The sequence below is a fragment of the Nanorana parkeri genome, unplaced genomic scaffold (assembly GCF_000935625.1).
Source record: "Nanorana parkeri isolate BGI_ZX_2015 unplaced genomic scaffold, ASM93562v1 scaffold584, whole genome shotgun sequence".
In the NCBI taxonomy this organism is placed as follows: Eukaryota; Metazoa; Chordata; class Amphibia; order Anura; family Dicroglossidae; genus Nanorana; species Nanorana parkeri.
In genome coordinates, this window is record NW_017306852.1 from 899,129 (window position 1) to 915,247 (window position 16,119).

The following is a 16,119-nucleotide window of genomic DNA, read 5'->3' on the forward strand; positions in this document are numbered from 1 at the left end:
ACTCCAAGCAGTTTGGCCTGGTTGCCCTGATCTCCATAATGGTATTCTGTGCATAGACTGCCTGGGATTTGGCGAGCACGGAGCTAAAGCCAGAGCAATGCCAAATAAGGAGACTTGCTAGGGAGATATCTGACTTGAAATGTCTGCTTTCTGTTCACAAGGCACACTGCCTGCTGACTTCCTTTTCTTACTCAAATCTCTGGAAACATGGCCAGCTTTTCTGTTTTGGGGCTGAAACTAGTGTCTCGTTTTAACCATTTTATTCCTCTTAATAACAGTTAGCTTGTGTACTGTTACAGACGTAAGTTATTCTGCAGGGAAGTTGTGTAGGTCTTAAGAATCCATGTAAAAGAAATGACTATAAATAATCCTTGGAGGGCCGTAAACAGTTCATTTAGTAGTGTGAGCATTTTGTTTTATGAAAATGGCATGTTACAGTAGAAATCTTACTTGCTGCATAAATTGCACCCAGAAGGATGTTTTTTTTAAACAATTTTAGTAACTTTTCTTGTGGCTCCCTTTTAGACACATGAAGATTCATGAGAAAGACCCAAATGCTGCAATAACTACAAGCCCCCCATCCCCTCTAAAAAGGAGGCGGCTGACATCCAAAAGAAAATCCAATCCTGAGGAGGAAGTAGAGAAGGATGACGCACCTCCAGCAAAAAAGGTTCATTCTACTTTCTAAATCATACTTCTAGTGGGGAATAAAGGGGACCTATAGATGCTAGTACTTAAGTAAACATTTTGCAATTTGTTTCTCTTTATTCTTAGCACCATAATGCATAGAAGGCTTCACTATTCTGTTCTACAAATATATCTTTCAAAAATTGATTTTTGAAGTGTCCCCACAGGGTTGGGTGGTATCTCTAAAGTTACATGCAGTCTTGGGCCTCATTTACACGGGCACTTATGCTGCATTCTGGGATTCCTGCCACAAGTACCTACAGATTCTTGCCGCAGGAATCCAAGGTGTCCCGTTCTCATGCGGCCATTGTACCCTTCCAAGTTAATGACAGAGTGACAGTGACTGGATCTGTCAGCGACAGTCTGCATGTAATCGTACATGATACGATTACGATATGATCGTACATGATACGATTACGTGTTGTTTGGGATAGATTGTCGCTGGACGCAAGATAGATGCATAGCTTGCCCTTTCTGAATTTCTTCCTCCCAAAAGTGTTTGCAACACAAACACATTTACTTTGCTGTATCTTTATTTAAGTGTACAAAAGATGGCCGCAATCTACCATGCACTGGCAAATTTTCATACGACTGTTCACACAAAAAAATCTCTTCAGAACATTCGATAAAGCCATCAGAGTTGAAGAATGTTGTTTGAAATTTCATTTGATTTTAACATTCAGTTTTGGAATGAATGGAATTTCTTTCAAGAAAACTTTCCATCTTGCTCGTTCAATTTTTTTTTTTTTTGGTTTTTTTTTCATTCTCCGATCAAAAACAAGAGATTTGACCTCATTAAGTATTGTGTGGCCAGCTTTAGGCTCCCAATGAACTGAGTTTGTTTTTTTTTCTAAAGGTGGTTGAGGAAGTTCAGCATGTTGAACCATTGAAAAAGGCAGAAGATCTCATTCCCTGCCCGATATGCTTTAAAGAATTTCCGTGCAAATCTTCTCTGGACACTCACATGGAGATACATCCAGAAGCCTCTTTAAAGTAAGTTGTCTCTCAGTGTGTCTGGAATCAGAATTTTATCATTCATAATGCTGTCTTTTACTTCTGATAACAGCTGGAAATATACATTTAAAGTGGACCTGTCATTTTAACATAAAGAATATAGACCTAATGTCAATGCTGCTTAGTTATCTTTCCATTAACGTTCTGTAACACAGTGGCAGTAGTTGAGGGGGCAGATGGTCATCACTAGTTTCTGAAATATTAAAAGTAGATAATAAAATACAAACTGTTCAACCGTAGTAGTGTAATAGTGTTATCAGTATATTAATAACAACTCTTCAGCTTTAATATAGACCATTACATTTACTATTTGGCTTCACGCTGCTTTGAGATCTGTAGTGTTATTTCTTATAGTAGGTTACAGATATGGACAGGTAGTGCTGATGGTGATGTGAAACTCCAAGGCTTATGTATTTTATCAATCGTTTACAACTTAAGTAGTTCATACAGTCATCATCTGCTTGCATTATTTTTACCCTGTTCTGGTCAGACTTTATTTATAATGGCCTTAAAGTGGAAATAAACCCTTCTATCCTTTACAGACAAGGACAGCGTCATCTTAGCCTCTATTTATATCATGTTGATCATGTCATGGTGCTGCATATGTGACTCAACTATGACACCAGCCATTGAGGGCTTGAAAGTTTGATTGAGGACATAGGCATTGTAACTGTAACAGTTATCACCAGAGACTTGCCTTGAATGTAACCGTTTTCAGAAACCGTTAAATTGGTGGGTTTATCTCTGCTTCAAAGCGGGACTAAACCTTCTGATACTTACCTCCCCTCCAGGGATATGACATCTGCAAGCTCCATCACCAGTGCCAACATCTTCTCCCCAGCTTCTTCCAGGTTTGGTATCTGTGGAAATCTTGATTAGCCGGGCCGGGATGAAGTAACTCTCCATCTCAGTGTACATTCTAAAGCATCTTTCAAAGAGCATGGTAGAAAGACTTTATTGTAGATGAGGCCTAATATGTCTCTTCAGCAAGAAAGATCTATCCTGCTCACAAGTTTTTAAAAGAAGTGTTAAGTTCTGCTTTAAGTTCTCTTCAGAATATAGGCTTTGAGCACGCAGTTCTGAAGATCAGGCATTGGCCACAGATGGAATGATTTTAAGTTTCAAGCCCTTCGGTACCGCTCTAACTTGACGTGTCCCCTGACAGTGAAATTGTTGCTGCAGACACCAGGACTCCAGAAATATTATTTTGGTTTTCCATGTGCTCTTTTCTGATTGGCTCCTGAGTTATTCTCCAACCTCTGAGCCATTCTATTTGTGTAACTATAATCCCTGTAAATGAAATGTGATATTAGAGTGTAGTGTGTACACCGCTGATCTTGTAGATTTTTCTGCCTGGTACTTGTAGCCACTTTGCTTTACTGGACAATGGTTGTGGTGTAGCCTAAAATTTAAGGACAGTGCAAATGACCGATCTTTTAGAAGTAAATACTAAAAAATGGTCACTACTTTTCTTATTCAATTTTACTCCCTTGCAGTGAGCATGTGTTTTGTGTCCTAAACCTTGCCTTGTGTGTATGTGTTTGGGATGTGTAGCTCATGTCGGATTCTTTTTAGATCACTGCGCATGGGTCAGACCAAAACGGCAACACTGTGTCTGGAATGTAAGTGTGGCAATCTGCCCAATCTATAACCAGCAGCCTTAAAATAGGAATCCCTAATGATATGGTTTCAGATTTGGGAGTAGAGGGAGGTATGTGTGCATGCATGTTTTGATGAACGTTCTTGCATATGTATTTTTATACTGGAGTATGACAGAGGAGGCTTTCACATGAAGATGCACCGTCTGTCTCTCTTCACACTATTGTTCCAGACATTCATTGCACTCTCTCTGGGATGAAGGTGTTCAGTAGTAGAGACATGTCAGACATGTCAGAGCTTTTTCACATTCACTAAGTGTGCTTACTGATATGCAGACACGGCGATGACTGATCGTCATAGAAAAATCTTTTCAGATGAAATAGGATTTAGAAATTCACCTAAACAGATTCTACACTTACAGATGAGTGCAGTCAGCTTAATGTAAATAATCTTGAAATTGTATGCTCATGTCTCATAATTTTATTTCTGCTTAGAGCTGGAATTATGTCTAATCCGACAACTATATTTCTCAATTCATTTGCAGACTGTACTTCCTTGTTAGTAGTGACGCACAGTGGTTGTGCTTTAGGGCATATTCACACTATAGCATTGCACTAAATGCACAGGATATGTGTGTTTAGCACATGGTACCGCACACTAGGTGTGCTGTTGATTCTTAATAGCACCCCAACACCCCCCCCCCCCCCCAACAGGTGGTACCGCAATAATATGAGCTGCAATGCTGTGCAGTGGAAAAAGTAGTGCATTACTATTTTGTCTCAGCCCAAGTCTGTTAGTTTGCTCAGACCATTGAAATCAATATGCTGTCTGTCTGTCTGTCTGTCAAAAAGATATACTGTAAACGCTTTATTTCATTAGTCATAGTATAAATAAAATAGTTTTTAGACTTTTGATATACACATGTTTATTAGTTGGACATGCGCTCTTTTAAGCTATATAGGTGTGTGTGTATGTGTGTATATATATATATATATATGTGTTTCTTGTTGTCCATACTAAACTTGTTTAGTCATAACCCTTGTTTCCACAATCTAGGTCTATAAATTAAATAACATTTGGAAGCTAATTGGTTGCTGTAGCCAACAGGAAATTGTGTATAGTTCCCTTTTAATAATCAGGGTTGATATTTCAACAGTTCAGCAGCAGGGAAAAAGAACTACAATTCCTGATACACAGATAGCCATTAGAGTGACATAAAGAAAGGGAAATGACTTATAGACAGGCTTTGCAGAGTTAACTTAAATTCAAAAATTGTTTGTGTTGGCAGAAGGTAAAAACTGCTAGGCATTACAGTTTATGCCCAAAAAGTGACACAATTAGTTTTGGTTCTAGTCCTGTTATATATAATGTGATGATGCTGGAGCGCTGTAGGCAGAGAGGCCAGCACGGCTCGCTGTGGGAGGGAGCGAAGTTTTCGAGTCGTGTTCTATGCTTTTCTGGCTCTGCGGCTGGAAATTCAGAGTGCCAGCCGCGTCAGTACCATAAGAGCTGGCCAGCTTGTGTTGCCTTTGCCTTCTAGTAGCTGAATGCAATGCAGCTGTTTGATGTCAGTTCACAGAGACAGGGGAGATGTCTCCCATTCAAGCACAGGAGGTGGAAGAAAAGTAGAATAGGCAAGTGAGAATGGAAGTAAATGGCCCATCCTCTGTGATTTGCTAATTGACATACAAAAGAAGCCTGTCGTATAGCTTTTCCTGTGTGCCCTGGGAATTCTGCTTCCTACATGTTTTGTAGTGTACACATTATTAATGAAATAACACCCTGGCCTTCAGAGTATTAGAATTGCCCTACAGAGGAGCTAAATGGGTGTTAAATTGTAGCACCTGGGGACCGTACGTCTGTACTATAACATTAATTAGATCATTAGTTGTCTTCTAAATCCACGGGAGACCTCAGATGTTTCCATTCCACTGTTACGTAACTGTTGCTGTCTAATAGGGATCAGGAAGATAAATAAAATGTTGTGGAGGTATCCTTGTCATTCTGTGCCGTCCACACTGCAACTCCTTCTCAGTATAAAGCACTGACAAATGTTACAAATTGTGGTTACAAATCAAGTCAAGTGTGACCACAGTGGCCATTTTGTCTGTCATCATAGGGGCTCTGTCTGTTGGCAGCTCTTCCATGGCACCCAGGGAAATGTTGTAGATAATAGGGGTCCCTGGTTTGAATCTGGGCCAGATCACTATCTGTAAGGAGTTTGCATATTCTCCCTGTGCTTGTGTGGGTTTCCTCCCACACTCCAAACACATGCTAGACGAATAATGGGCTCCTGTCGAAATTGACCCTTGTACGTATGGCATATGAGATAGGAACCTTAGATTGTAAGCTCCTTGAGGGCAGGGACTGATGTAAATGTAAAGCGCTGCATCAATTTTTGGCGCTATATAAATACACGTAGCAAATCAATAATTTAAAACAATGGGCAGACCAGAAGCACAAATCAAGAACAATTCTGAAAATAGGAAAATGATTAAGTATTACTGAGAAACTGGGCAGAAATGTTATTTTTCTGAAAATTGTATTAAGTTAGACCAGAAGGGGTGGGGAATCCGTGACTTGGTCATGCAGAGAAATAAGATTTCTGTGGAGTAAAGGATCTTATTGACCTGAACTGGCACATTGCTCTGAGCTAAACTGCACACTCCAGAGGAATCGGAGCCACTGGGATAGCCCGTAGGGAGCCGCACATTTTTAAACAGAGGTCTCGGTGTCAAAGGATCATCACTTAGACCGATGAGCTGGGACCACCCAGATAATTTCTAATGCAATCAGCTACCACACTCGGAAAATATATATTAAAACGATTCAGCTAAATTCTGGGCAAATCATGTTTCTTACCAGTGTTAATATGTTCATAAACCTGTTTCTATGAACAACAACTACTTTTTGTTTTCCCCGTTATTATTTGTATAGGTTTTTGGGTAGGAAGACGCCGGTTGAGTCGTATGAGGCAGCAGATGATGTGCTGAGCTAAGATGCTGAGCACTTGGCTGACTGTAGGATACTAGGATGGATTTGCTGCGACCTGCCTTGTCATTGAAGAGCAGCTTAAAGACAAGATGCAGGGAGACTTGTTGGGGATGGTTGGCTTGAAGTAAAGTGTCTTTGTGACAAGGACATTTCCAAATGTTTCTCACTGATGTCTTTCCATGCTGGTCTGCAGTTTGGCCTTCTGAGTTTGAAGACACGTCAACAGGTGTTGAGTGCTGGCCTGAAAGGTTTTTTATTACAAGCCTCTAGGTATGGCAAGGATTTGTTTTCCTTTTGTGGCACCCCTTGTGGGAAAGAGGACTCCAAGAATGATGCTGTTTTTAGTCTTGGGGGATGGGGCTGGTGTTGATAGAGAAGACTTGTAACAGAACTAGAAGTACTAGTCGAAGCAAAAACAAATACTTTGCAACCTAAATCCTCAGTTTTAGGAAGAGGAGTTTAATTCCCAATGATAAACTCTATTGCATTATGACAATTACAGCAGCAATATAATATTACACTTAACTCTAGATTCTTTTTGCAGTATTTGCATTATTTTGTGAAGCATACATTCCCTCTCACGTTTAATTCTTCCGTTGTACGGCAGTGTAAAATATTTTGGCCTGCAAACAAGTTGAAGCAGATCTTAGTGGTACATTATGATACTATGAAAAGGGCTACTTGTTTACTTTTCAGTTAGGCCTGGTTTATGCACTCCAAAAATAGATAGTCCTGCGGTCTATGAGGCCGACTACCTCACTTGCTGCCAACTATAGCAGTGAGGCCTAGTTTATTATAGTACTATAACACACTATAGAGGCATGTGAAAAGAGCAGTTCACTCAGCATGACCCTCATACATGAACAGCAAGCTTTGACGGAAAATATCTGTTTGTGTTATGAACTGATGGCTCAGGTAAACTGAGGTTTCTCAAATGTATCCTTGCATTCCACATTGTGATAGGTAAAATAGATAAGATTCTTGTCATATATGTAATAAGGAATCAACACTTAAACTTGTGTTTTCTTCTTGTACACAGGAACAGAAATGATGCATTTAATGCCAATTCACTAACATTGTTCCATTTCAGCTCTATGAAGATCTTGTAAACTCAGGAAATAAATAACAAATATGAGGGCTGCTTTTGCTGACCTCTCTATTTGAAAATGCTAGTTGCCTGACTGACATGTGCATCCTCTGGCTCCAGTACTTTAAATTGCTCCCTTAGAACATGTATGCAGATTAGCATAGTCAATTAAAAATGTAGGCCAAAGGCAACCAGGCAACTAGCATTTCAGAAAAAGGTTAGTAGTAGCAGTCCCCATATTTCTCCGGTCAAAGGGCTGTTTAAACTTAGCTTAAAAGAGAACTATGAGGTAAGTGTTTTTCCCCATAGTTCTCTTAAGGGTCATGGGAGGACATATACTAACGTGCTCCCGTGATCCTAAGCTCAGTATATCGCGAGCTACAGCTCCCGACATTACTGTAGAGATCCACCCAGCTGCTTGAGTGACAGCTAGCTCTTTCTATCTAGAGGCAGAGGCAGAGCCAGCTGTACCTGCCCCGTCCGTTCCTCCAGTCAGCGCTGGAGGATCGAAGAGGGGAGGGGGGGAATCCCTGCAGGGAGCAGTGACTGACGGCCACAGCTCTGCAGGGAGATGATCGAGAAGTGAGCAAACAACGGTATGTGTTCGCTCACTTCCCGATCTATTGAGCCGACGTGTGACAGTTTCATTGTCACAGGTCGGCTCGAACTATGAGGATGAGTGATTTTCACTCACCTCATAGTTCTCCTTTAATTCCTATTTTATAAAAGCAGTGTGTGTGTGTGTGTGTGTGTGTGTGTGTGTGTGTGTGTGTCCGCGCAGGGTCTTAATTGTAATATTTCAGTTGAAGGAAAAATGTGGTTACTCCTTTCTGACATTTTTGTTTTGTTTCCTATTTTGCAGGTGTGACATGTGCTGCATTTCATTTCGCACCCATCGAGGTCTGCTGCGCCACAATGCTGCAATCCACAAGTTACTCCCCAAAGACCCTTCAGGGAAGCCTTTTATTCAAAACAACCCTTCCATCCCTGCAGGCTTTAATGATTTGGGCTTTACAGACTTCTCTTGCAACAAGTTCCCTATCATTTCTCAGGTAATGTCGCAAGCGTTTAAACTCAGACATTACCATCAGTATTCTCCTGACTGTTATGCTATTAACAGTTTTGAGGCTAAATATTTGTTCTGTGTAATCTCAGCATTGTAGAAGATAAAGGTCAATACTTGGAACAGGGCACGCAATAAAAGTAGCCATCCTTTACAACTTATGGAACTAACTTTACCACCTCTATAGTTCATCGGGTAGTGACAAAAATAAAAACTGCCTGCAAAAAAAGGAAGCAAGACATCCTATACATTTAAGGGAATCAAGCCTTTCAGAGAATCATAATTGTGGGTTACTAAGTAAGTTTATTTTATATAAGCCATAGCCACATTAACAGAGCTTGGGGTTTCTAAGTGATATTGCCATAGTGAAGAACAATCTCTATATTATTACACAAGTTATCTTAGTGAATATGTAATGTATATATTACTAGTGATTTATAAACTCTGCACGTCATCCCAAAGTGTAACTAACCTGTAAATGTATATATTGATCACAAACACGGGTGTTAGATCTCCATTCTTATAGAGGCAACTCGAGGCAAACTGCTTTGTATAAAGCTAAAATGTATGTATGTATGTACATTTATTTACCTTTTAAACTAGTGGTCGTTTTATTCAGTCATTTTTATGATGGAGGCACCCTTTCCATATGTAACAGCCAAGTTGGCAATATCACATTGTTCATTGCAGTTAAGCTGTACTGCTTGGAATCACCTTAACCTGCTAAGTGAACAGTGAAGGAGCATCACTGCACAAAGGAATGCATCTCTCTGCTCTTCTGCTTTCTTCTCTTGTTGGAAAAACCCTATTGTTAGATTGACAGAACTATGCAATGCAGTAGAGCCTGACTGACTAGACTGGGAGGGAGAGATGCACTGTTAAAGTCTTGCTGTGTTACATGAAACATATATAACGATAGATTCAGTTCTTCAACTTGGATATGTACCAACTGCATAATAAAATCAACTTGTTTTAGTCCATTAATGCCCATTAATGGGCCCAGGAGTAGTAGATAATCTTAGACAAATGGGGTTTCTGTACCCTAATGGACATTGTACTTCTCAAACCCTGAGACTCCCGTTTCCTATGATAGTGGGACTACTGAGGACTACTATGCTGTTTTTATTTTCTTCCACTTCTTATTCCTACAGAGTCTGTGCCATCAGGTATGATTGCACCTATTATGGTACTTATCTTTCCTCCAGTTTATCTCTTTCCTGACAGAAGTCTCAATCTACATGGTTGTCAAACATCAGTTCCTATTATTCCTTTCACGCATATGGAAGCAAATGTACAAATATTATACCTGTTATCTAAGCCCAATCAGTACCCAGAAGCAGATACTGTTCCCTACGATCCTTATCTGCTCCCTGGATACTTTGCTGTTGACTCTTGCAGAGTCAGAAAGGGGGGGTTGCTTGAGAGTTACTATCAACTCTCAAGCAACCAGAAACTACAGTTATCCAGGACCTACTGATCCCTGTGAATGCTGGATAACTGGAAGTTTACTGTATTACTCAGTTTCCACCTCTGTTTTAGTAAACTATGAATGGTCCATTTTCCACTTTGAGGTCCATAGTAAGGACTTTTCAGTCATTGAATTCTTCTACATGTAAAATGATTTTCATGTTGCTGAATTTCTCTGTGGCTATTGTTAACTCCTCAGTTGGACAGCTTTTGGAAGTCCCATTGGTCCAAGATTATCTACTCTTCCTGTGTCCTCTCAGTAGTAGATAAGAAAAAATATGATTTTTGTACTTACCATAAAATCTTTTTCTCTGTGTTTTTGACTTTATGCCCCTCTTGCTCACAAAACCGAGGCAGGGTTATACAGGGGGCTGGTGCAAATATTCTTGTTTGCCAGTGCCCCTGTCTCGTGTGGTCTAAGATTTATTTACTATTCCTGTGTCTCTCAGCGGACTCTTAAGAAAAACATTTTACAGGAAGTAAAATACATTGCAATACCGTATTCTGTCTTTGAGTGAAGCCAAATGTTATGTTAGATTTACAAAGTTCCTATACATCCTAAGCTTGATATACCATTTGTCTTGTTTTCATAATACAAAATTGATCATTATATGCACTATATAGGCTGTTTGGATACTTAGGGCACTTCTCATACAGTGACAACAGAGGGCATGGAGGCAAACTGTCATATGCAACTTTGACAGCAAGTCCTAACATCAGTTTTACTCAAACCATCTGTCATTCACTGGACTGTAAGCAGTTCATAAGTTGGCTGGATTGGTTTAAATCAATTTTATTCCCAAGTAATTATTACTAATTGCTTGGGCATCAGGAATGAAGCTAATCTCTGGGAGGGGCATGTTTTGGATATACTGCTGTTCTTGCACTAAGCTGCTATTTAAAAATGGAGAACAAAAGAAGATGGTCAGCTGTGTGTTTTGAGCAAAGGGCTAGATACGGTGTATCACAGCAAGACATGCAATGCTCTTTGGGTTTCTATAGCAGTAAAGGGCTTATCATCCTAATCCCCAGTTCACAAGGCTTTAGATGGCATGTGGACAAAAAAGAAAAAAAAAAATACTGGTCTGCCCTTAGACCCAGATAGACATTAACCCATCCACAACCAGAATAAGACATCATATCTCTAGACCTAAATATGCTTATGTCAGTTCATGTCATGATAACACTGGATGACCGTATAACCAAATTCAAATCAATGTGTGTGTGTGTGTGTGTACATATGGTATGTGCAAAGGAATGTACTGTATATGTATCTGACAAATATAGTATGCATATAGTAAATGATTTGTTTCAAACAAAATACTGAGTTGTCCCTTTTGTCTATGCCCTAGGTCTGGTGTGAAACCAACTTACGTAGATGCATCAGTGAATTGCACAGTTTCGTCTGTGAAACCTGCAACAAGGCATTTCCAATGCCATCTGCTCTCAAACTGCACATGAAAACCCACAAAAAAGATCAGGTAGCTAATGAGCACAAAACTGAAGACTCATTTGAGGATAGTCAAGACCAGAAATCTTTTATGGCAGCCTTGGGTCTGCAACACACCAAAGACATGAAGCCAGACAGTCAGGAGGATAATTCACTGGAAAGTGCCCATGGTTCGCATAGTGAAGCTATGAAGAGCAGCCTACCTCGTGAGCTTGGTAGCAGCACAACCATGCTGAAGTTATCCCCCATAGAGGCATCTTCTGTGGGTGGACCTTTCGCAGTACTGCCACCAACAAGAGAGAACCTAAAATTACTTTCTCTGCAGCCTTTTCAAAAGGGCTTTACTGTACAGCCTGATAACAGTATTGTAGTAAAACCAATCTCTGGAGAACTAGCTGATATTCAGCAAATATTGAAAATGGCTACTTCTGCATCTTCTCAAATCAGTCTTCCACCCATGTCTAAAACGTCTCCTGCTGCTTTCAAACATATGCCACCTCTTAAGCCAAAGCCACCAGTGACCCCTCGTATGGTTGTAGCTGCCTCAACACCGCCATCTGTAGTTGCAAATCAGCAGGCTTCTCCAGGCTGTATCAGCCCAAGCCTTCCTCCCCCACCCCTAAGAATAATAAAAAACATAGTGGAATCTTCCACAAGCGCTATATATTTGCAATCTAGATCTGGAGTGACCGGCAGTTCCTCTGCTCAGAATTCCCAAGTACCCACCTCCGAATCTTTGAGTCAGCAAGACCTGAAGACTCAGCTAGAGCAGGACAGTATTATAGAAGCCTTGTTGCCTTTGGATTTGGAGGCAAAGATCAAACAAGAAGGAGCTGAAGGAGATCAGAAATCATTTATCCCTGGATCAAATGGCAAGAAAACAACCCAAGCTAAAAAAGTATTGTATCCTTGTAGTTTCTGTGACCAGGTTTTTACATTCTCTGGTGTTTTGAGAGCTCATATACGTACTCACTTGGGGATTTCGCCTTATCAGTGTAATATATGTGACTATATTGCAGCTGACAAAGCAGCACTCATACGGCATCTTCGAACACACAGCGGTGAAAGGCCATACGTATGTAAAATCTGTCAGTACCCTTTTACTGTTAAAGCAAACTGTGAGCGACACCTGCGTAAGAAGCACCTAAAAGTCACCAGAAAAGATATAGAAAAGAATATTGACTATGTATCCACAAACAAATCTGAAATGGTTGATGCTCTCTGTTCTCCAGATACTGTTTGCAAATGCTGTGGAGAGGACTTGAAAAGCTATCGCGCACTTCATATACATATGAGGAGCCACACCAATTTTCAGAAAAAGAAACCGTTTCACTGCAAAGAATGTGGCACGGCCTTTTCTGCCAAAAGAAACTGCATTCACCACATTCTTAAACAGCACCAGCATCTACAGGAGAAGGAAATTGAGAAACATATTTTGTGTCAGTCCTTTAGTCCAGAGCAAACTAGATCAGACACTCCGCTTTTGGAGGATAGCACTTACCTCGATCGTAAAGCGACCACATCTTATGTGGAACCACAGAATGGATTTCTTCATGGGGGAATATCTACTTTTAAACTTGAACCTACTGCCAGTTTTCCTATGGAGCTTGATGAGCCCTTGGACTTTTCTCAAAAGAGCAAGAACCCCATTGGGTTCCATGTGAAAGAGGAGAACATGTACAACTCGTCTCTTGCCTCCTATGATTCCTCCATGGAACCTATTGACCTCTCTATGCCTAAACAAATAAAAAAGGACAAAGATAACTCGCAAGTACAAGCAAAAACACAGGAGCAAATGAGCAGCCCCATTGGACAACTGTACAATTGCCAGCCATGCCCATTTCCCATAAGTGCCAATGAAATCCTAGAAAAAACTGCAACTATTACACATTCCAAACCAGTGAAAACCCCTGTGCATTTGACTGTCCCAGTCATTTCTCCCGCTGTTCTTGGAAGTGCAACTATCCTTCGCCCATTGAGGCCTAAGCCACCTCCTCTCTTGCCAAAGCCTCTGGTCTCAAAAGAACTGCCACCCCTGGCTTCCATTGCACAGATAATTTCTTCTGTATCCTCTGCTTCTACTTTACTGAAAACGGACGTGACAGCCACTTCTCAGGCTCCTGCCAACTCATCAGCCACTGACAAACCTGTGGCATCCAAGGCGACAATCCATCAGAAAGAACCCATGGTTTCCATTGATGCGCCTCAAACTAGTAAAACCTCTGCAAGCCCAGCTGACAACAGTACAGCTGCTGCTTTAGTCATAGGAGCAAAGAAAAGAGGCCGAAAGAAAGGAACAAAAAATAAACCTAAAATGCCTGCTGGTATAGACCTGGAATCAAGTGGTGAATTTGCAAGTGTGGAGAAAATGTTGGCCACAACCGACACCAACAAATTCAGCCCTTATCTGCAATCCACTGAAGACATTAAAGATTCTATGGACAAAAATGGCACCAGTGAGGATGAGAGAGATAGTGGTGAAGAAAAAAGGGGAAAGCGAAATTCCTACTCTAACTCCTTACAAAAAATAACTTGCCCTTATTGCCCACGTGTTTTCCCCTGGGCCAGCTCCCTGCAGAGACATATGCTGACTCACACAGGTAAGACATTCTGGACTGATACAATGCTTTTTAGGCATGTGGTTTATTTAAATTTGGTTACTCCGATATAGTGACTGACATTAACTTATACCAAGAAATAATTTGATTGCAATGCTAACATCTTTTTGCAAATCCTAGCTATCTGGCTGTCACAATGGTCCAGTACTTGCGTGCATGCAAATAAGGATGTCTGACTTAAAGCAGTGATACACCCACTAATTGAACTGACATCCAAAATGGCTACATTCAAAGCATGCCTCTGGCAATACAGGCACAGAGGGTACTGTGCTTATATCCATTCTCAACCAAACTGGTCACATTTCGAGCACCATGGCAACCACAGATGTAAATAGAGGCTAAGATGGCGTCGTCTTTAGCTGTAAAGGGGTTTAGTTTTGCTTTCATTTCCTGCATACTGTTCCATGTCAGTTACTGCAAATGTACTAAAGCCAGAGCCATGTTAGCAGTGCCAGCCTACATATTTATCTTCGATTATACCAATGCAAGATTTGTGTATATATGTTAAAACATTTTTTGTTAGCACATATTATGTCTTTTAGTTGCTTTACATTTTACTGGTTTCATTTGGGCCATATGTGTTTCAGCATAAAAAGATTCAAAGGAGTCAATTAAAGCTAGTTTCCAGGAAAGCCGCTAAATACGCAGTTCAAATATTTATATTTCACCTTCCAAATTCTTGTAATTCTTGCACCCAGTCTTGTGATCTGGAACCCCTGCCATACAGAACAACCAGATCCTCAGCATCCACTGCAGCAGCAGAGCTTGGTCAAGGATACTGGTAATACATACAGCCAGCCTGCTGACTGGACAGTGAAGGGGCTGCAGCACACTGATAAAGCCATCCATGTTCCCTGACAGCACATGTGCATGCAGGATAGTTTTATTAGCTCCTAGTGCTGCCAGCCTGCTGACTGGACAGCAGGCTGGACTGAAGGGGCAGCAGCACACTGATGAGGCCATCCATGTTCCCTGACAGCTCAGGGGCATGCAGAATAGTTTTATTAGCTCCTAGTGCTGCCAGCCTACTGACTGGACAGTGAAGTGGCAGCAGCACACTGATAAAGCCATCCATGTTCCCTAACAGCACATGTGCATGCAGAATCATTTTTTGTAGCACCTAGTGCTGCCGGCCTGCTGACTGGGCAGTGAAGGGGCGGCAGCACACTGATAAGGCCATCCATGTTCCCTGACAGCACATGTGCATGCAGGATAGTTTTAGTAGCTCCTAGTGCTGCCAGCCTGCTGACTGGGCAGTAAAGGGGCAGCAGCACACTGATAAGGCCATCCATGTTCCTTGACAGCACATGTGCATGCAGGATAGTTTTATTAGCTCCTAGTCTTAGTGCTGTTGTGCAAAGGATTACAGGAGTCTAAAGGTGCCCGTTCACTGCTCGATTCTCGTACGAGAATCGGGCGAAATCCCGCGATCGTACGAGAATCGAGCAGTGTGAACTAAGACGTGCGACCGTTTCTACTGTACGGTCGCACGTCTTTTGTCGAGCCAACATGTTCGAAAACCTAGCCTGCTCGTCCGATAGCTGCGGAACGGGCCGGTGTGCGCACTGCCCGTTCTGCATTGCCGTCATCGGAAGCCCGCCCCTCAGCGGGGCGGGGTTTTGATGATCGCAAGTACGATCTGCCCGTCCAAGGTGGGCAGATCGTACGGGCTTTCAAGAAGCATACGACCATCGCAAGACAAAAGACATCTTGCGATGGTCGTAAGGTGTATGGGCACCTTTATATCAAGACCTCCCACACTCCAAAGACATGCTGGAAGGTTATTTGGCTTCTGTCTAAATTGGCCCTGTATGTATGCATGTGAGATAGGGACCTTAGACTGTAAGCTCCTTGAGGGCAGGGACTTATGTGAATGTGCACTATGTAAAGCACTACGTAAATTGTTGGCGCTATATAAATACCTGTAGTGAATAAATAAATACACATACTTACACTAGGTGATTAGTATTGCCAGAAGTCTAGTACCATGTGTGGACTCCATGAGTTTCTATCCCAGCTTTCACAAGTGACATAGGTCACAGCAAACCTAGGGATAGTCCTCTAAGTTATAATAGGAATGTCTGCTCTTGAACTCTCCCCTCCATTATAGTGCTTAAAAAGAAAGTGTACATAGCCCACA

At 41.4% G+C, this 16,119-nt stretch overlaps 1 protein-coding gene across 2 annotated transcripts in view; it reads left to right on the forward strand.

The window, feature by feature from the left end:
• The window catches only part of RREB1 (ras responsive element binding protein 1), an 82,594-nt gene that overhangs the window by 62,441 nt on the left and 4,034 nt on the right, over positions 1-16,119 (forward strand). For both annotated transcript variants that reach the window (XM_018562562.1, XM_018562563.1), the window contains exons 7-10: positions 526-670; positions 1,544-1,680; positions 8,244-8,433; positions 11,264-13,961. In XM_018562562.1, coding sequence (XP_018418064.1) covers positions 526-670; positions 1,544-1,680; positions 8,244-8,433; positions 11,264-13,961 — 3,170 coding nt within the window. The remainder of the gene's footprint in view (positions 1-525; positions 671-1,543; positions 1,681-8,243; positions 8,434-11,263; positions 13,962-16,119) is intronic.